Below are 23325 nucleotides of genomic sequence, written 5' to 3'. Positions count from 1 at the left end.
TGGGAGGCTTCTAGGTGGATGTTAAAATCTCCAAGGAGGATCAGCGGGGTGCCGTCCTCAGGGAAGGAGCTGAGCAGGGTGTCTAGCTCATCCAGGAAGCTTCCCAGGGGCCCCGGGGGGCGATAAATAACAATAATATAAAGGTTAGCAGGGTAGGTGATAGAGACAGGATGGAATTCGAAAGTGGATATGGACAGGTCAGGGAGGGGGAGAACAGAGAATTTCCAGGTGGGGGAGATCAGTAGACCAGTACCACCACCACGGCCAGATCGCCGGGGGGTGTGGGAGAAGGAGTAGGAGGATGAGAGGGCAGCAGGAGTGGCAGAGTTGTCTGGTGTGATCCAGGTCTCTGTGAGGGCAAGGAACTGCAGGGATTGGAGGGAGGCATAGGCGGAAATGAAGTCTGCCTTGCGCGTAGCAGACTGGCAGTTCCATAGTCCCCCTGTGACCGTGAAGTTCTCACAGGGGGTCAGCGGGGGGTAGCAGAGGTTAGAGGGGTTCCGTTGTCGAGGGGGGCCATGTCGCTGGAAGCGCCTTCTGAGGGGGAGAGCACAGACTGGAATGGGGAACTGGCTCATAAACTAGGAGGGAGCGACGCAAGCGTCGCTCCGAGTGTACCTAATTAGCAGCTGAAAAGCTGAGTCGAATAACGCACTGATTACAGAGGTTAACAGTTTGTGATAGTGCAATAATCGCAATCTATCAATTCTAAGAATCAAACAACCTAAAACCAAAGACACCTAACGCAACCTGAAAACAAAGACCAGTTTCCACACAGGGAAAAGTTTAAAATCTAACGCGGTATGTAATTAGTAAATGAACGCAGATACTTATCCACTCTAGCAGGACGGATTTCGGCAGTTCTACGCACCTGGACGAATTATACACTTACTTTACAGTATGTAATGTTAAATACTTGTATTAATCAACTTGTATGGGAATGGGACGTCATTAAAACAATATTCAACCATCCACCACGTTTTGGTGATGTTCCAGCTTCACGTCAGATCCAGTGCATGAAACACAAACATTATTGAGCTACTGACTGAGTTACCAACGGATGCTTACATTATGGTGTGAAATATCCTAATTATAATATATTATAATATAATATAATATAATATAATATACCTCTAACTTATTTAAAGACACTCAATTTCAAAAACATACAGTGGTTTAGGGTTTCAGAGGCAAATTTGCATATATATATTTTTTGTATTTCCACAGGAACTACTTGTTGTTTGCAAAACCACCACCAGGTGGCAAATGTGAGCACTCAAAACCATTTCTGACAGTTAACACTTCAACCATGGGGCTCACGAGCAAACTAGAACAGTGGTTTGCATCAAATTACCGCTGCTCTTCTTTTAACAGGAAAGGAGAGGAAAATTCATTTTAATGACTGTAAATAAGGACATGCTTTTTACCCATAATATTTTTAATGAGTATTTGAGTGAAATGTAGGTCTATAAACGGTTATTCAACAAACTTTGTGGTCAGACTCTGAAACTTAACAGTAGCCTAGTCAGATAGTTTTGAGCACAGTCTAACATCATTCATGTTAGTTTCACTTGTAGGGGAGAGTCTGTATAAATCTTGTTCGAAATTGAATGGTCTGTTGTCAATGAGAAATGCATCCATTTCAGTGCCATAAAACAATGAACACTACTTCATTCACAGGTTAGTACATTGTCATACAACAGTAGGCTACATAGAAATTTTTATGTAGGCTACAGTAATTTACGGTAATGGTAATAAAAATCCAGCATAAATTATCCAATGTGATCAAGTTGTGAACAACTGAAACGGGAGATTACTAACATGAAAGCTGTTTGAAGTAAAATTTCACAGTGCTAGGCTAAATATTTTCAGAGAAAATCAGCAAAATCCAATAGCTGTTACATTGTTACCGACTCTCTCCAATATCTGCTCTGCGTCAAGTTGCTATACAGTAAAACTGTTTTAATTTAGAATTTATTCAAGATAAATTGCCCGAATTATTGAAATAAACGATTATTGTTTAGCATTTTGATGTGTGGAAAATTATTTTTTGAGGCATCTTTGAGAGAGACCGGCAAAGATGTGTGCAGAAAAGAGACACCAGCAATAAGCAAGCAAGACGAACGTGACACCTGACATCACGCTATTTTGAATAAAATTTTCAAAAAAGTTGTTAGTCTTCTTTCAGTGGTTTTTACTGGCAGTTGAATTAGCAGAGGTTGGTGGTGCAGGGAGTGCGGGGCCCCTAAATCCAGAGTTTGGACTTCCACATAGATTTTAATAGTGATAACATTAGTCGCCTATGTACTTAACAGATTTGCCATAGTCTAGCGTATGGCCATTGAGATCAACCTATGGTCTTCTAACAGTCTTGGAAGATTCTTATTCCGCATGGTCATTGGGGAATCATCGGTAGCCTCTCGCTGGAACCTTGGTGATAGAATGCAGGGATTTGGTCGTACAACAGCCAGCACGATATGCCTATGTGATTTCAAAAATGAATTATTCTTTTGATGGCTGCTCAAGTCTTACGTCCCAAAAGCCAATCCAAGTTCCAATAACCAGGGACAACAACGGACAATAACACAACAAATGCCAAAAACAAAACAAGGAGTCAAAATCTACAAACAATAACAAAAATATAAGATTTTCTACAAACAATAAGACAAAAAACCAGAATACATTACCGTATGTAGGTTAACAGGTTAACTGGCTATAAAACAGACCCGAACTAGGCTAGTCCTCTTCCAAAAGAAAGCACGGTTGTAAACCACACTACCAGGGCAAAATAAAAGGAGTGAGTCTACCGGCAAACTTCTTCCTGCTCTGGCCAAACCATCTAAAAATGTGTTAGAACAATAAAACTGCCTGACCACCGGCAACCTACAACAGAAAAGTACCAAAACAAACATAAACTGAAAACAAAATGTGGTAGCTGCAAATTGTAACACACAAATGCAAAGTGAGTCTTCAAAAAGTAATCTGAGTCAAAAAGGCATATCTCTTCCCAAAGGAATCTCTCAAAAGCCCCTTCAACTGAGGTGTCTTCGGGCTTTGTCCCCTTGGCTGTTAAGTGGACACAGGTGCGCGCATCGTCAAGCAATCAAGTCCCAATCAGCTCCTCCTACAGGATTGAGACATGCATGCAGACTCAGAGCAAGGGAATGTAACACAAGCTCCAGAAACATGTTTTAAAAGAACAACATAGAAACTTGACTAACAAACTGCTGACTGAAAACATTAAGTTCATGCTTGTTTTCCGTGGCCTAGAATAACAGTGCAAATTGATGTAGCCTATTTGACCCTAACATTGTAGGCGGTAGGCTACTTCACGTGAAATAACTAAAAAACATGTTGAAAACTTCTCATTTTTAACTGGCAGTAGAACTAGTAATACTGCAAATTGAATTCTCAGACCCACGTACTTCTGTATTTATTTCATTAGTGACAATTAGAGCAGATTGTGTTTCACTGTTCATGTGTCCTTTAGGAAAGCAGTGAAAAATGGCAATGAATTAACCAGAGACAAACTTGATTTTTTTGTTACTTTTTTTGAAATGTGGAGAATATCTGTACCAACTCTTCTATGAGGGAATAATTATTTGTTCACTGAGCAAGGCAGGCTTATGAATGAATACTACTAATGAATAGCTACTGACTAACATTAATGCAATGCAAATAAGCATTATAATACAGAGAAAAAATCATTAGAAACGGCCTCAGTGGCTCAGAATGGTCAGAATTTCTCAGAACAGATCAAGTGACTCCACTGACATAGCTACTTCAGTGACGTGTGTTTCTTATAGTAGGCCAGTTGAGCGGATAGCATTTTATCATCAAAATCAGTATGAATTGTTTGTGAAACAGGTAACTATAACTTTGCTGGCGTATTTGCTAGCTGATCGGCTAAGAACATATAGTATTCATAAGAAATTTTTTTGTTGTTGTTTTTTTGTTTTTGTTTAAGTTTATTTGACATGGACATCACAATTACATTGGACAAACCAGATGCATTGCTTAAGTGTTTTAGCATACATGCTAATTGTCAACACTTGTCCACAGGAGGCTTTGGAAAAAAAAAAAACAATGGAGTAAAATGTACAATTAAAATACAGGGGGGAGAAAGTATTATAGTCAGAATTAAATACATACATGAGCTATAGAGCAAAGACAACATGATCAAAACAATAAACCAATCATAATCTATTCATGCGAGTACTGTTGTTTTGATTTTAGCCAGAATTTGAGTCCTCTATTAAAAATATTGCCATCAGTCTCTAGTTTTAGATCAGTGGGTAGAGAGTTCCAGAGTTTTGCCCCATTTACCGTGAAGACAGACTGACCAAATGAGGTCTTGTACATTGGGACAAGACAATCACAATTGGTGGAAGCTTGTGTAGTTGCTCTTATAGAGCTCTCACGTCTAATAACTAATTCAGAAAACGGGTGAAACATGATTATATAAACATTTAAAAACCAGTTTAAGATTGCTGAAAGTCATGAAATTTTCAAAGGTAAAGAGGTTGTGTTTTCTTAAAATATCACAATGGTGCCATCTCATTGGTTTCTGGTCCATGATTTTTATTGCCTGCTTGTATACTGAAATGATAGGTTTTAATATGGTTGAAGAGGCTTGTGACCATGATGTGATGCAGTATGACAAGTGCGAGAGAATCATTGCATGCATGTACAGTTGACATGACAAGTCCCTTCTAATAAAACAAAAACAATTTAAATTTGGTCTGACCTTCTTACAAATGTGCATTACCTGTCTATCAAATTTTACATTCTTATCCAAGATAATGCCTAAGTACTTGACTTCATTCACTACATCAATTATTTCATTCTTAATCCGTACATCAAACAATTCATTAACAGGCACATGGAAACTGTTATTTTGGCATTAAGAGTTAAATGAGATGGCTCAAGCCATTTAGAAATGTAATGCCCGTGTCAGGTGCTCAGCTGCCATGCTGGGTGTTTTATTGGACACATAGATGACAGTGTCATCAGCGTACATCTGGCAGCTGACACCCTGACAACAATTTGGTAAGTCATTAATATACATTATAAACAACAGTGGTCAGAGTACAGACCCTTGCGGTACTCCCAGGTCCCAACCTGCTGCCAGTGTGTGATGATGCTTATCCCTACGGAAGTCAAACCTCTTTTAGCGATTTTTCAGGAAACATAGTTTGACAGTTCATTTTTCATGCATAATGGCATAAATGGTACAGTATAATCAAATAACAATATATAAATTGCTGACTTTCCTGAAAATAACAGTTGTTTCCTTTAATACGATGTTAAAAATGAACTGCTTCCCTTGGCATGTAATCACTATTATTGGGGGGAAAGGCAGCATTGTTTGTGCGACTTTTGACTTCTGGTTCATGTTTTTTTCAGCAACATGAACCAATATTTAGTGTTATTTGTTCAGTAAAATGTATTCACTGTACGCATTTACTCGTATTGTTATGAGATGTGACATTTAATGAAATATGTAGGCTACAAGTCGCACAACATCTTACTTTTAAATCTAGTGGCCCCGAGGCTTAAAAATTCCATTCTAGTTGGGGACTCGAACCGACCAGGCTCACGTCTTTTTTTTCACATCTCCTATTTCACCGTAATTTTAAAAAAACATACATTCATAAAACTAAAATTCTTTATTCCTTGTGGTAGCAAGACCCTAGCTCGGGAGACCCTTTTTGCCGCATAACCTCGACCGACTGGAATTGAATAACCAATCAATCAATCAATTTTATTTGTATAGCGCTTTTAACAAAAGAGCTTTGTTACAAAGCAGCTTTACAGAGAACTGGCCCCCAAAGAGTAAGCTTAGGGCAACAGTGGCAAGGAAAAACTCCCTGACTGATAACAGGAAGAAACCTTGAGCAGACTCAGAGGGGGAACCCCTCTGTCGCGAGCAGGCACTGGTTTGTTATGGAAATGGCTTACATGAAAACAGTTAAATTATAATACATAAACAGCCAATCCAGTATTAATTAAGTCCAAGCAAAGGTGACTCCGGTCACGATTTCAGAAACCAGGATGATGACAAGAGAAGTTGGCTACAGTTTGAATTACATTTTGTTTCACCAATAAAAAATCCCTTTTATTTTTATTTTGAATAAGATAGCAAGTGCCTTTTTTTCAAGAGACATTTTGTTTCCAAAATTTTTGTAGAATTCTAAGTTCCTCAGAACACTGTCAGTGTAACATTTTAGAATAACATGTAAAACAATTCAACAAGTTTTTATTGTAACAAAAATGTGTAGTAATACCTTCAATGAGGTTAGATTTTTCATAATATCCCAATTGATTTCAATGCAGTGTTAGGTGCAGGCAAAAATGCTCGTATACATTGCAGAAGGATGGAAACTGTCCTTATGAGGAAAAATTACACTGCTGCCACCCACTGTCAGAACCCCATAAGCATTTCCCTCTGGCCAGCAGAACCTCTACCTCAGAGGCAAATGTGTCAGCTGAAACCCTAAACCACTGCATAACTGAAATATTTTGAGCAGTAATACTTACATATCGATGATGAAATATTATCTGTGTTCAGTAGATAGAAACAGAGAATCAATGCTGCCATTCTCCTCTTCTGACTTAGTCCAGAAAATAGTATCAGCTAGGTCTATCATCAAACATATGCCTTACTCATGCTCAGAAGTTCCCAAAATTAATAATTATTTTCCAAAAAATGATGAAACGCATCAATAATGTTTTGCTGGGTGTAGTGTCTTTGACTGCTACCACAGAGTGAATGCGTAAGGTGGCGATGATGAGACAAAACGTTTGGTTACGCTAGGCTATAAAATGCTATTCTAAAAGTAAAATTAGACATGTTATACATCGTTAGAAAGCTTATACTGTCACCTACTGGATAAATTAATCGCCATTCAAGTCAGATTGTATGAAAAAGGGCGACACCACATATGTTGTTTTCAGTGTTATTACGCACAGCTATTTTTGGAAGGTGCCCAAGCGTCAGAAATGAGCGTATATTTCACAAACTGTTTGTCCAAGACAATATTTTATCACTCGAAAGGGACATCTCTATGTGTAAAACCAATGATAAGGTTGCATATTCATTTCATATTTTGTCCCAGATATTTACAGTAGAATGGTATAATTTTGTCTTGTTTATGTCGTTATTCAGTGAGCAGCATTGCTGTATTGGCATATCTTAGGGCTATTATTGGGTTTATCTTGTTGCTATGACAGAATACAAATACTTAGTGGTGAAATAATATTTTTATGACTGGTCAGATAGACGCTATTGTCCAGTGTGTCATGTGTGGGGGTGTAGTTGCAGGCGAGACTGCAGGGAGGGAGTGCTTTGTAAATGGAGTACTAGCCTCGCAAGCCAGTCTCTTTTTTCACTTTGTTCAACAGAGCCTGGCCGATGCCTTGACGTTCTAGGCATAACCAATCAGAGTGCAGAGGGGCGGCACTCCGAATGTGGTGACAATTTTGGCCAGGCATAATCTGAAACGTGCACCGGAAAAACATTACCGGAGGCAAACTTTTCCACAGACCCGCATCAGTTCCCCACTATTTGGGGAAAATGGCTAACGTTAACGTCAGAGCACCGACCACACCATCAAAGTTTATCACCGAGATATGCAGAGTCTGCAGTTCGAGTTTTGATAATAAAAGAAACAAACACTATTTATTTTTCGGTGATAAATTTATTTAATTCCTTTTTGGTTCAACAATTCCACTTGCTCCACCATTATTGATTGTAAAGGGCAAACAATTAAAACCATTGCTTCTTCTGGCCATTTTTCTGGGTATTTATTTGATAGCAAACTGCATACCGTAGGCCACGCTTGAAAAATGAAACTTTTGCTAAATCCTGTAGGCAAGCCAGCGAGTACATCTCTGTTCGATAACAGCGTATCCAAACGTATGCGCTGAAGGTCCTTCAATGAAGTCACCCCATGTATTTGGCAAGTCTGTGATATAACAGAATTAAAATCTTCTTCGAATTTGTCCATAATTCTGTTTTTAGCAGATAATTTGGGTTAGCTCGATAGCTTTGTCCGTTTCGCTGGTGTGTTTCAGTCGGGACTTAGATCGCAACACACAACTATGTTTTCAACTCATAGTTTGGTTGCAGGAGCACTGAAAGTGTGAGTTGAACAATCTCATGATGCTGGCGTCATGACCACTAGGGGGGACTTGCGCGAAGGGGTTAATGATGTCTTTAATTGTAAAGTTAGTATTTTTATTGAAAAGAACTCCCACTATCTTTGAAGATATGCCTGCTCCATGGGCGCTGCCTACCAGTCTGTTCAGATGTTGAATGGCATCTGGTTTGAGGTGTGTTTCCTGAAGAAATACCATGTGTGGTTTGTATTTATTTAAGAGTGTCACAATCTTCCCGCGCTTCATCTGATTATTGATTCCTTTCCCATTCCAAGACATCACATTTATCTTTTTATCCATCATTCTTTAAAGAAGTTTTAAGCTGGCTACATTTCTCATGATCAGCAAGCGGCTCCCCCACCTCTTGCACCAATTGTGTCCTGTGATCCCATCAGTTCCACACATATACACACACATGCACATGCATATATCTACACACTTGGATAAATATATTTATATATAGAGGACAGACTCAAGCTGTGATTGCAGGAAGGATTATTGGACGAAACCTGCCCTCACTCCCGGATCTCTACACCACCAGAGCAAGGAAGCGGGCGGAGAAGATCATTGCCGACCCCTCACATCCTGGCCACCACATCTTTGAAGTCCTCCCTTCCGGAAGGCGCTTCAGAGCACTGCACACAAGAACCAAAAGACACAGGAACAGCTTCTTCCCACATGCCATCACTCTCATGAACAATTAACCCAGCCAGACCTGTCTATCAAAAAATAGTCGTACATACCCACACCCATGTTCATAGTGCAATAATTTATTCATACACTTATATTTATTACATATTTATTCTTTGTATATGCACAACACACTTTCACTACTGCTTAATGTAGGTAAAACCTACTCTAGTTGTTGTTTGTCATTGTCGTTTGTTGTTGACATTGTGAATGGAAGTACAGTGTGAGTTACTGTGAACCGGAGTCAAATTCCTTACACCTGAAAAAAGCATGTTTGGCCAATAAAACCCAATTCCGATATATCTACACATATAATATATATATATATGGATGTATGAATGTGAGTAGATGCACATTAAATATAAAACCAGAAGTGGGTGTGATGTAAAATCCCATTATAATCATTGATACTGCTACTTTTGAGATATTAAAGCATTAAAGTCATAGTATTACAATAACGTCAATAATAATACAGTTTAATGACAGGTAATTTGCTTTTTAAAGCTGTATTTAACAAACAATGACCCATATATTATATAGCCATAACAGGCTTTTATAACACTGAGGTAAACAGTCCAACAAAGGCAAGATGTTTATATAAAGCTGAATATTTTTATAAATGTTTTTATACTCTGAATTGCATAGTATGAACAGCATGAATCCCACCACCACCCCTACCCGAGGGACACTGAAGTCAATTATAAACTGAAAAAAGCTTTTATTATTTAAAAAATAATTCTTCATTTTCATTATGAAGTACTCTATGCTCAACTAATGAGAAACCAAACTACAGAATGTAGGGCTAACATGTTTTTTTACCCCTTATTGTTGAAGCCCCACTTTACCCGTTTGGTTGAGTTGCATAAGCTTCTCTGGGTGGAATATATCTTCAACTATTATGCTCTTACTCAAACTTGTGAAGACAAGCTCCTACAACATGAGCTGGGTGCAGTCTAGATTGATGGGGAGACTCGACTGCTATACTGAAAAGTTGTTTGGAAGACACACTGGAGAGCAGATCGGATATTTTAGAGTCACGTGAGCCGGTGTTGGGTGTGTAATTAGCCAACAACCTGTGTCCGCAATGTTTTAACTCTAGAAAGGCTGCGTTTTTTTACTACCTACTTTCAGCATTACAGCATCGATTATTTCTGCACCAGCAGTGATCTAATTTCATCATGATTACGAAATCAAATATTGCAAAACTATTTTCTTGTAATAAATGGTAAATGGACTGCATTTATATAGCGCTTTTATCCAAAGCGCTTTACAATTGATGCCTCTCATTCACCCATTCACACACACTCACACACTAACGGTGAAAGGCTACCATGCAAGGTGCCAATAAGCTCATTGGGAGCAATTAGGAGTTAGGTGTCTCGCTCAGGGACACTTGTGTAAGACACCTACGCCCAGGGCAGGGGATCGAACCGGCAACCCTCCGACTGCCAGACAACCACTCTTACCTCCTGAGCTATGTTGCCCCAATAAAGGAATGAATCAATTTCAACGTTTCTATTTCTAAATTATAGTGGTTTTGTTATATAGGCTAAGGGGAAATGTTTCACGCTAAAAAGTGCGTGAAAAAAACGAAACCACAAAATGGAAAAAGCCATTAAAGAAATAGGAAGTGCAATATTTTAAAAGCAACTTATTTGGTAATAATGAATTCAGCACGTCTCCCTCCCTCCTCCTTGGACTGCGCTTTCACATAGCCTATGCACTGTATAAATACCACAGAGAACGCACAGCTTTGGTGGTTTGCTGGGACTGCATGTCCACAGAGCGATTACATTTCCTGCAGTTGTCATGTTGCTGCTTTATTCAGTGTGAGAACATCATATGGTAACTACTCCGTAGTGCAGCCATTTAGTGTTTTTCCTCATTTGGTATTTAGTTATTCTGAATAGTGGTGGGCGTTCCAGTTCCTTTCAGGGACACGAGTCCTTTGATTCTGTTCCATAAAAGGATTCGTTCCCAGATTCATTCACCGGGTCTATTGTTACTCCGACGCCTGACTCTTCGTTCACTGAGTCTAGTTCCTAGTGAATGAGAGTCATGCAGTGATTGATTCTGACTTCGGACTCTAGTTCCTAGCGAAAACAATGTCACCTACTGTCCTTTGTGGGTGAATTTATAGCCTTGCACAAGCCGACACTGTCTTTTTTTTTTTTTTGCTATTCACTGATATTTTTGAAAGATAAGCTTTCGAAACATCTTATATTAAAAAATGAATAGCCTATATTGGCCTGTTTTCATGCAATTTACTCAAGTAGCCTGTTGGCTTGTAAATAGGTGGTGCAAATTAGCCTGCTAAAATGTTTGCAAATGACGAAAGGGTTGATGATAACAATATAATCTATTGGTAAAGTTATATTATTTAACTTTAAAAAAATACAATATTTGGCAAATACAGATATTCTTATGAATGTGTAACTGGTGCAGAACTGCAGTTATTATATCTATTTACTGGATCAAGGTTTTGATATTGCCAAAATTGTGGTTTGGTGTTTCTGTTCTACACTCTTTATCATCATACTTGGTCGAAAAAATGTTATGTCCCGTAATTCCATACATAATATTATCATATCCGACAATCCCACAACAAAAGCACTGCATTCGGTAGATTCACCTCCAAAGCACCTCAAAGCACTTTTTTTCATCTTGATCAACTCCTCCTTCAGCTCACAACAGTAAAAATAGAATCAGCAACCCCACCCGCTTCTCTCTTCGCCATATTCTTCACGTTTTTCCAGTTCAACTAGCTTCTTCAGATGCTTCAAAGCATTCATACAAAGTGAATAAAAATGTTACTCACTCCTTCACTTTCATGTTATTTGCATTATACATGTCTCAATATTTGTTGAGAGAGGTGGCGAGACAGATGTTTTACTTTTATTGAAATAAAATGCAAACAAGAAACATTAATTTTAAAATACCAACAAGACAATATTAACACAATTCGCTATGTTAATATAGTATAAAGCCTTCCCAGGAGAGTGGAGGTTGTTATAACAGCAAAGGCTGGAGCAACTGCATAATAATGCCCACACATAATACTTTGGCCATAAACCGTATATGCACAATTATTTTTTCTGTGGTGGGAAGCTTGTTCGAGATGACCTGTGTACCATATTTTCACCACTGGCTTTTGTATATGTTCAGAAATAAACAGTAGAAGTAAATTACAAGGTGCTGTATGTTTTTTATTTCTTTTTATATTTGTAAGTACTGACATATTTCATAGGTTTTGATACTGTAGTCTTGTGAAATTAATACTGGCATCATCCATGTCTCTGGTGTGTTGCCACAAAGTTATAAGGCTTTATTTAAGAGCAGTGCAAACTGGACAAAATTTCCTTTTTATTAAAATTATAGGTGGAAAGGGTTAAAAACATACTGTTTAGGAAAAGCCAGAAAAGGGGAGCCACGTGGATTTTATAATGACTGATTTATTGATTTTCTTAGTGACAATGATCAAATTGATTGCTGTAACATTCTAAGAGTGATATGAAAAGAGTTTAAGCAGTCTGTTAACCATAGCGATCATTATTCAGAATTATTTGACCATAGATTGCCTGAATTGACCAATCAGAATCCAGTATTCAACAAAGATGTGTAATAATTAGTCATCAACATCAGGCTGTTTTTATTCAAATAACCTCAGGACTGTATGTGAGCATCCTTCATGTTGTTATAAAACAGAATCATATTTGTATTGTATTTTTTTAACTGCATCCCATTGGCCATTCTTTGTTTTAAAAGGACATCTTCATTTATTTCTGCAGGGGAACTCAAACAACATTGCAACAGTGGACATCTCAGCAGGCTTTGTTGGGCTTGAGAGTTATTTGGCAATTCCTGCTATTTTCCTCACAGCCTTCAGCACTTATTCTGGGCCACTGCTCTGGGCATGTCACCTAGTCTGCTACCTCAGCTCTGCACAGGACAGGTTAGTCTCTAGTCGTACTTTGAATGTTACCATCACTGAATTACAGTTTGCTCTCCACAGCAGTGCTCAGATTTATTTTATGTCTAGCATTTGTTCATGGTAAATAATATAGCAGTTTGCAATTGTGTCATTTTAAGATTTGGATTATCCTGTTTATAGTTTATCTGATTGTATAAGGCATAGAATTTCAATATAATTGAATACTATATTTGATACTTTATATATATAATGTAATACTATCTAATGCAGTGGTCTCCAAGCCTGGTCCTGGAGAGCTACAGGGTCTGCTGGTTTTTGTTTTCACCTTAAAATCAGCACCCAATTGAGACCCAAGACACCAGGTAATTTGAGTTAACTGTGTAATCAACTGCTCTAATTGATTCATGAAGTGCAAAGTCACTATGAAAACCAGCAGACCCTGTAGCTCTCCAGTACCAGGGTTGGAGACCACAGATCTAATGTAAGTCATCAATCTGGTACAATTTCCAGCAGTCCGTGTTAGGTCATGATTAGGCCTAATATGTAAGCTACAAAAAACTACAGGTAATTTCATACTTTTTGTTATCTCTAATACTACGGAAGTATTTATTTCTTATACTTTGGATAGAAGACCTGAAAAATGTAAGTTTCTGTTCTGTTTTGGTGGGTGGGTCAGTAGGGGGCAGTCTTTCCTCTGAACCATAACCTTCAAAGAACTCCATGAAAAAAAATTATGATGGGACGCGTGTGATGTAGAAGAGAGAGTCTTTCAGACGAGCCATTAAAATGAGGTCCTGACTCACTGTGGTTATTAAAGGGGAATTACACTTTCTAACACTTCTGTTTCTCATGATTGATATTGTCCTTCTAATGAATGTGTTGCCCTTCATTTTTTGATTAGTTATTTCATTTTAAATGTCTAACGTTAGAAACAAAGACCTATTTTTTTTTTAGCGCAAGTCCACATAGTAGTACGGTTTCCCTTTTTTTCTTCTTGCGGCAAAATCGAGAAGAAGCAAAGCAAAACATTCCGTTAACCCCTTAACGCACATGCCAATCCTTGCCAATTTAGGGGGTACCCTAGGTAAAGCTTTATAACTCTAGATGTGAACATCACAGAGACCTGAAAAATGGCTTAAATGAAGCAAAACATTTGTACAATTTACAATACTAACACAGATTAGTTTACATTCATAATTCTGAAAGAAATCTGGAAGTGCCACCAATGCAATTGTCTAGACAAAAAATCAAAAATGAATTTGCACTTTTTTAGTTTGCAATGAAACACTGAGAGATTGCATATATACAGCAGGTTAAAGTATACATGTGCTGGATCAAAAACCTCTTGTCCACAAGTACATAAAATCTAAGGATGGATATGTAGAACTACTATAGATGTATGAAGCAAAAACTAAGCAGTGTACCCAGCATCTCCAAATCTATCCAAAATGTCAAAATTATGCATTGCTGTAAATCACAACATATTCACGGATTTCACTACAAATCAACTGTTTTCACTCAAGAAACTCACTGTTGCATCATTTTCAAGTGGGAATTACAAGCTTTCAGTCAGTACAATGGTCTAAAATATCTAGGAGTCTAAAATCTCTCCAACATGAATAAAATGCTTTTGGTCCATTATAAAGCATATACATGAGCCCCTTATGAAGGTTTAAGTTGAAACATTGATTAAACACAGATTAAAAAATAATGCAAAAATATTGTCACACAATGCAGTACAGTACCTAAATGTGTAATAATTAACTTTTGCGTGTATTTATATGCTCTGTACTCTCATATGTTTTCTTGTATGTGAATGGGACGATATGAAAACAGTTTTCAACCGTCCACCAATGGCAATGTTCCAACTCTCACATCATCACTGTTGCATGCTTCACAAAAACTATTACACTACTAACGCTTACATTACAGTGTGAAATATTCACATTATATAATCCCACTAACCTATTTAAAGACACTCAATTTCAAAAAATAACATATATAACCAAAATATTTTGAGCAGTAATACTTACATAGCAATGATGAAATTTTATCTGTGTTCAGTAGATAGAGACAGAGACAGTAAATCAATGATACAGTCCTATCTGCTTCTGTTTTGCTCCAGAAAACTATGTCAGATCTATCAGCAAACATTTTAGTAATACTTTAGATGTAGAGCTACAGCTCTTTCGCACTGCAACAACTAAAAAGTCAAAATGGCAAGCAAACAATATGGCGGACATAGGTGGTCCCAATAGCAAAGTTGTAGAGCACGTTCAGATCAAGCGGCTAAAACCAGACTTCGTTTTTGAAGCTCATTTCCTGGTGTTGTAGTTCCTGGTTGCTCACTAGCGCCACTACGGATGGCTCCAGTATAGGTGTTTTCATATCCGGTTTCCATGTAAGTCTACGGTACAAATGCGATCAAAATACAAAGTCAATAATTTTTTCTCACAAGAACAAATAGTCATAATAGGTGTATTTTATTCGTCTTATAACTGTCCATGGGTCGATTTCATGATTTATTGCGTCATTTGGGCACAGTGCCAATATTTGTTCTGGACCAATGAGGTACAGCTTGCGTCACTTCCAGATTACTCCGGAGGACTGAGCTACAGTAGGGGCTACAATCTGTGGTCACTGGGGTGGGAGGTGGCGTCTCTTGGCCTTGACATTGCTGCTCCGACCACAGTCCACCTGTGCGAAGTCAGAAAATGCAGGCATCCCATTTTGTAGTGGTTTCATTATAGCGTGTGCTATTTACAGCTGCACTAGACGACCATAAAATAATCCTCCTCTGAAGTTTTGCGGTAGCCGAGTCATTTTTACTATTTCCTTTAGCCCACTTAACCAAATAATTAGTTGGCAGAAAGCGTAATCAGCTAACGCTTATTTGCTATATGTGGTAGTCCAGTAGCCTATGCTAAAACAGTTTGCAACTTCGGCTACCAAGCCATTTGACTAGCTAGCTAACCCTGACCGGCAAATATTCCATCTGTCAAACGTGTTTGACGGCTTGTCAGTCGTGTACATTCCGTAAATGTCTACCTGGGCTATGCTGCACGAATGTGACAAAGTTAGAAGCTAGCAAGAAAATAATAATAATTAGAAATTCAATGTACATTATTTTTGTCTTTATGCAACAAGTGGAAAACTTGCTCTTCAAAGTGCGTTGTCATATTTACACGCCTGTAGATCAGTTATTAAAATACTTGGTAGATTTGTTAATCACCGCTGACAGTGTTAATTTTTATTCGGTAAAAAGTGACTTGCGAACGATCGGTCAGCTAGCGTCACCCATCAAGTAAACACCACAAACGGCGATGGAGTAGTAGCAGTTAATGGCTCATTAACTGACTGTGGCGAAAACCTACGACGATAACTTGCTTGGTTAACAACAGGTCTGCCAGACAGTTATATGAAAATTAGCCTAGTCAAATCACCAGTAGTCTACACATCTCTGATTGATTGACCATCAGTGCAGTCGATGTTCTTCCCCTGTAGTTCATATTGCTAATGCGTGAGCTAACCACAGATAGCTTACCTAGTTCACTGGCAAGCTGATATGCTAGCTAAGCATATTCGTTTTGCCGAGAAACATAAATTGAAGATAACTGAACATAATTGTATTATTAATGTCATACATATAACGTGATTACATGACACAGTACAGTCACGGATGGAAATTAAACTCCGTAAACATTTGATCATATATTTTAAAACATAACGGCAGACAGTCAGCTAGCCTCAAGTTCGTTCTGCAATCGTTTGTTCAGGTTGATGGGCTTTTCTGCACCGGACTGTCAATCACATGGTAAAAATCACAAGACCGCTTAACTCTATGATTTTGGCTCCAAATCGACAACATGGCCGCACCCGCCATTGAGCTTCAAAACGTGTTTTACAGACCCACGGAGAGGCAATGGGTGACGTCACAGTATCTTTGTCCATATTTTTTACAGTCTCTGGTTCAGATGCATAGGTCGATGAAGTTTTGTGTTGATCTGACTTATGGTGCGGGTGTTATGGCCTTTTACGCATGACCCTTTGTTATAGCACCATCATCTGGCCGACATAGGTGATTTGTAGTGCCTGAGTAGTGGGGGGCCATAGGAACCCGCCTACCAAATTTGGTTGCTCTAGGACTTATGGTTGCTGAGCCTCAGACACTTTTAGCGGAGAAAAAAATAAATAAATAAAATACAATAGGGTTCCACCAGCTTCGCTGCTTGGACCCCTAATAATAATAATAATCCTAACAGATAGAATATGGTTCCACCAGCTTCCATGCTTGGACCCCTAATAATAATCCTAACCGATACAATAGAGTTCCACCAGCTTTGCTGCTTGGACCCCTAATAATAATCCTAACAGATACAATAGGGTTCCACCAGCTCTGCTGCTTGGACCCCTAATAATAATAATCCTAACAGATGCAATAGGGTTCCACCAGCTTCGCTGCTTGGACTCCTAATAATAATCTTAACAGATACAATAGGGTTCCACCAGCTTCAATGCTTGGACCCCTAATTATATTATATTTATAATTCAGGTAGAAATAAAGTGTCACAAATGCAATTATCTTGGCAAAAATGCAAAAAAAAAAGTTGTTCATCTTAAGTTCAGAATTGAAATACTGAGAGATCGCATATACAGTGCCATCGGAATAGTATTCAGTCCCCTTCACTTTTTGCACATTTTGTTACGTTACAGCCTTATTATAAAATGGATGAAATTCATTTTTATTCTCATCAATCTACACACAATTCCCCATGATGACAAAGCGAAAACAGGTTTTTAGAAATTTTATTAAAAATAAAAAACTGAAATATCACATTTACATAAGTATTTCGACCCTTTACTCAGTACGTTTTTGAGGCATCTTTGGCAGCGATTACAGCCTCAAGTCTTCTTGGGTATCACATTGAAAATAATATTAATAAAACCATTGTACACATGCCTAAAGTTTAAAGTTCCACCAATCAATCTGCTGTGGATCGTAACCGGACAGTTTGAGTTTCATTACATTACATTACAGGCATTTAGCAGATGCTCTTACCCAGAGCAACTTACACAACTTTTTACATTGGGATGGCAGGTACGCCTAGGTGGGGCATGCCCTATACCTATACAGCACAGAGAGTTTGGCACTTTTCAGGGTTCCCCACAGAAATAACCACAACAGCCACAGACTCTCAGCCCTTAAAAACATTAATTTCTGGACATTTTTACCACATTTCAACAGACAGAATTCATGAACAACTTCACATGTCCACACAATAAAGCCCCAAGCTAAGGGGATTTTGTGTTTTCTCCTTCTACTTTTTCCTGCCAGAAATGCTCCTAGCCCACAAAGAATATGTCTCCCCATTGGTCATTTTATATACATCAACCAATAAAAACATCAGATGCAAACAAAATGATCATTTCAAGTTCAAGTTTGTTTATGTGTCATTCATCCACATCCATAGTATACGGGAAGGAAATGTCGTTCCTTACGGACCAAGGTACTAACACAAAAATACAGCATAGTCACGAAACATCATAAAAGCAGAATAAAAACAGTGGATAAGCAGTATGATTATCTCAGTGTAAGGAGTTTTCAGCAGTCAACACTATGAGCAGTGTAACCGTTATTGTGAATATTATGAAAATATAAATAATGCAGTACAAATTTAATTATAAGAACTATAAGAATATATGTAATATAAATAATGCCTAACCAGTGACCTCAGTGGTAATTATACATAGTATAAATAGGAGGCACAGGGATGATGATGGTCTGATATAAAGTGTCGGTGCAGGGTAGTCATGAAATGTCCATTGCAGGAGCAGAGAGGTGTTGTCCAGGTGAGTTGTGTGTGTGTAATGTGGGGATGTTCCCGTGTGTGTGTGTGAGAGGGGCGGATCCAGCATGTGATGTGGGGAGGGGAGGGGGCAGTGTGTGGAGTAGGGGTGGGGTGTGGGGGTGAGGTGCTTATGTGATGGATGGCAGCAGGGTGTTTAGAAGTCTGACAGCCTAGGGGAAGAAGCTGTTGCAGAACTTTGCAGAGCTTCTGATGCTGCGAAACCTTTTGTCTGATGGCAGAGGGGCAAACAGACTGTATGAGGGGTGGGAGGGGTCCTTCACGATGGAAGAGATCTGCGTGCACAGCGCCTCTGAAAAATGTCCTGGATGGAGGGGAGAGAGACCCCCATGATCTTCTCGGCTGTCCTCACTATGCGTTGCGGGGTCTTGCGTTCCGATGCTTTGGAATTCCCAAAACACACAGTGATGCAGCCGGCCAGGACGCTCTCTACAGTGCCTCTGTAGAAGGTGGTAAGGATGGGCGGTGGTAGACTGGCTATCTTCAGTCTCCGCAGGAAGTGGAGGCGTTGCTGTGCCTTCTTGGCTGCAGAGTTGGTGTTGAGAGACCAGGTGAGGTTGTCAGAGATGTTCACTTGGTGCTCCTGACCCTCTCCACTGACAGTGATCAACCGGCGTCCTCCTGAAGTCAACAACCATCTCTTTTGTTTTTTCTACATTGAGAGATAGGTTGTTTTCATTGCACCAGCTCACCAGTTGCTCCACTTCCTCTCTGTATGATGTTTCATCATTGCTGCTGATGAGGCCCACCAATGTCGTGTTCATCAGCAAACTTGATGATGTGATTGGATTCAGACTTGAATCCAAACAGTCGTGGGTGAGCAGCATGAACAGCAGTGGGCTGAGCACGCAGCCTTGGGGGCGCCCATGCTTAGCGTGATGGTGCCTGATGTTCTGCTGCCGATGCATACTGTCTGCGGTCTCTCTGTTAGGAAGTCCAGAATCCAATTACAGAGGGAGGTGTCGAGGCCCAGCAGGGAAGGTTTCCCTGCCAGCTTCTGGGGGATGATTGTGTTGAATGCTGAACTGAAGTCGATGAACAGCATTCTAACATAAGTGCCCTTAATGTCCAGGTGAGATAGGGCTGAGTGTAGGGTGTAGGAAATGACGTCATCGGTGGAGCAGTTGGGGCGGTATGCAAACTGGAGAGGGTCCAGTGAGGTGGGGAGGGCAGATTTGATGTGTCTCATGACTAGCCGCTCAAAGCACTTCATCATGATGGGAGTCAGTGCCACAGGGCGGTAGTCATTGTGACGTGTCACAGTTGACTTCTTTGGTACTGGGATGATGGTGGTCTTTTTGAAGCCTGCGGGGACGACAGCTGGCTCAGGGAGATGTTGAAGATGTCCGTGAGGACGTCTGCCAGCTGGTTAGCACAGTCCCTGAGCATGCGCCCAGATATGTTGTCTGGGCCTGCAGCTTTGTGTGGATTGACTCTGGATAGGGTCCTCCTCACGTCAGCTGAGTCCAGACACAGTACCTGCTCCTCGGGGGTGCATATATACATATACAGGTGTGCACATATAAAACAGCACAATTTGCATCTCAGATGTGTACTTTATGCGTAGCCTAGTGGGTAGTACCATCATCTTTTGGTTGGAACTGTTTAGAGGACTGAGAGACCTGGGATCAATTCCCCCCTCCGACTGCCAAAAGCTGTCCGTTTTTTCACGAGAGACAGAGCGCTACGGAAAGGGGTGATTAGTGGGGTCCTGGTGTCGGTAGATGCTGATTGTTTCTTGGAGGTGGAGAAAGTTTCGGGGCGAGGCGAATGCAAAGGTTATAGGGAGGGGAATGAACAAGAAAGTGGTTCAGTACTGCTAGAATTTGAGGGAGAACTACCTGAGAGGATTTATTTAGATTACGTTAGTTACAGGGTGAGGGCATATGAGAGGGCTCACCGAGGTGTTATTGGTGTCAGGACTATGGACACGTGGCAGCAGTTTGTAGGAAAAGAGATCACAGGTGTAGAAGGTGTGGGAAAGATGGGTGTTCGGATGAGGATTGCACAATGTCTAAAGACCAGGCAATATGTTTTCACTGTGGGGCAAATCATGAAGTGGGGGCAAAGCAGTGTGAAAGAAGGAAGAGGGAAAGTGATGTAGAAAGAACACGAGTGCAGAACAAAATAACATATGCAGAAGCAACGAAGTGAATGAGGGCAGAAATGGGAACTGTGAGGAAGGAACAGAATAGAACTGAAACAGAGGGAAAAGATCAAGGGAGATGTGACAGAGAAAAGATGCATATGGATAGAAGAAGGTTCTTGGCATTTATTGAGATGGTGATCAATTGTGCTAGTGAAACAGACAAAATCAGAGAGGATCAAGATGGTGGTGGACGCAGTGAAAGAGATTTTGGGTATAACGGATGTGAAGGGGGACGAAATTCAGGGAATTTTGGCAAAAGGGTTTGGAAGGGAGTCAGGCGCCAGGGATATAGGGAAATGGTGAAGAATCGCGGTTCAGGTATGGTAGGGTTGGGCTGTTGTTTTATTTTATTTTATTTTTTTTGAGAGAGAGAACTAAATCAGATGGCAATGCATACAGTAGGTGGGGGTAATGCACTAATTTTAGTTTGCAAACCACCATTAAAACCAGAGAAGAAGAAAAGCTTTTATACTTTATTTGCAGGGAAGACCATATGAAACACGCATTTTCAGTAGTTTTATTATGCGTACGAATTCCTGCTGACTTTTACATGCTTATACATGCAGGGGTGGGTAGAGTACTGAAAAATTGTAAAGTTACTCATACAAAAATTTACTCAAGTATAAGCAAAAGTTACCCTTTAAGAAAACTATTTGTGTAAGAGCAAAAAAGTATCCAGTCAAAAAACTACTTGAGTACTAAATTTAGTTATAAATCTAGTTTTGTACATTTTCACGCCACGGGCATGATTTTCAGGCTCTTGTGCAGTGTCCTGTGCCCTAAAGCATGTGGTATGTGGCATGGGAATGTTCTGAGTCTGCATTCAGTTCCAAGCCACATTTCGTGCTTATACCACATGCTTTAGGGCACAGGACACTGCACAAGAAAATCACACCCCATATGAAATAAAATGGGAACTGTAATTCAAAAGGTTGCAATTTAACCACATTTTTATTTAAACTTGGCACACATTTCATCTTACATTATTTAAATAACATATAATGAAGTTAATGAATGAATTTTTCAGGTACAACAGTGACTAGAACAGCTTCCAATGGGGGGGTAAATATTCTTTGGAGATGTTATTTTATGTAAATATTGTGAAAAAACAAATCACAAATCAGACTCTCTCTTAAGCTTGGCACACATTTAAACTCAAATTATTTAAATGAAATAAATTATATGTGACAATAATAAAATTCACCTAATTAAATGACAAATAAAAGAAATAAAATATACACAACCAAGCAAAAATCTTTTCCCTTTTTTAGGGCATAAAAGTGATATTTGAACAATTACCTATATGGCATTAAAAATTGGACCTGATCATTTCATTTTTATAGTGGCAGTCTTAGCAGGTGTGCAGAAATATTGCCTAAACTAAAGTTTCAGCCTTTAGCATAGCGGGCTAACGCACAACGCACTAGACTGTTTACGAATTTGCCAGGCAATCAGGATTGTGAGGTCGAGCCCCCGTGAAATTGGTACATTTATAAAATCACCAGTAATTCTATAAATATACTACCATGCAGCATTTAATTACCAGTACATTTATAAATGTATCACCACACTGGTGATTTTGTGTGTGTCTGTGTGTGTCTGTGCACATGCTGGGACTATTATAACTTAAACACAGCCCCAGCACGTGTGTGTGTGTTGGGACTATTCTAACCTAAACACAGCCCCAGCACGTCTGTGTGTGTGTGTGTGTGTGCGTGCGTGCGTGCGCGCGCGCGCATGCTGGGACTATTCTAACTTAAACATAGCCCCAGCACACGCGCGCACGCGTGTGTCTGTGTGTGTATAAAATCACCAGTGTGGTGGTAAATTTAAAAATGTACCCGTAATTAAATTTACCAGTGATTTTATAAATGTACCAATTTCACACATTTACCATATACACACAACCAACCCCCTGGTTCCCTTACGTTACATTAACTAAAGTTTCCGTCCAAATCAGGTCTACTTCATGAATTTTTTGTTGAGCTTGAGGAGAAGCTGATTTTCAAAGTTTCTGCTGCCCAGTGTGGCTCTTTTACTTGTAAAAATGAGCCCTGCACAGCTGAAAAGCCTTTCACATGCAGCAGATGCAGGCAGAGGAGTGCTGACCTTCAGTGATAGCTTCTTCAGTGCAGGAAACGAGTGGAGTAGGTCCATCTGGTTAGAGGAACACGCAAGGTAGCCTTCCAGTTCTCCAGGTTGGCTCAGACCTGCCTTCAATGAGGAGAAGTCGTCGTCCTCTGAGGAAGAGCTGACATCTGGAGCCTTCATTTCATCATGCTCGATGTGTCTCTGGATGTAGTCTTTTCCTGTAAAATGGCATTTATGAAACACGATTAAAGTTTTGGGTAACGCTTTACTTGAAGTCCACCTTCATAGCGCCTCCATAATACTGTCATAACATTAACACTCGACAGCTCATGTCACTGGACATATTCTATGATGTCATTACAGTGTCAAAGTCTGATAAATGACTTGGGAATTAGAAAATGTAGCACACGATGCTATATGTGTATTTGTCAGGCATT

The 23325-nt window shown here is 39.5% G+C and overlaps 1 protein-coding gene across 2 annotated transcripts in view; it reads left to right on the top strand.

The window, feature by feature from the left end:
• Nucleotides 1–23325, top strand: part of pigg (phosphatidylinositol glycan anchor biosynthesis class G) — a 213341-nt gene that overhangs the window by 170056 nt on the left and 19960 nt on the right. The window contains exon 12 of one of the 2 annotated variants that reach the window (XM_035426303.1): nucleotides 12639–12802. The exons of the other annotated variant lie outside the window; for it this stretch is intronic. Coding sequence (XP_035282194.1) covers nucleotides 12639–12802 — 164 coding nt within the window. The remainder of the gene's footprint in view (nucleotides 1–12638; nucleotides 12803–23325) is intronic. 2 annotated transcript variants of the gene reach the window in all.

The sequence above is a fragment of the Anguilla anguilla genome, chromosome 7 (genome assembly GCF_013347855.1).
Source record: "Anguilla anguilla isolate fAngAng1 chromosome 7, fAngAng1.pri, whole genome shotgun sequence".
NCBI lineage: Eukaryota > Metazoa > Chordata > Actinopteri > Anguilliformes > Anguillidae > Anguilla > Anguilla anguilla.
This window is presented reverse-complemented; position numbering and strand designations above follow the sequence as displayed.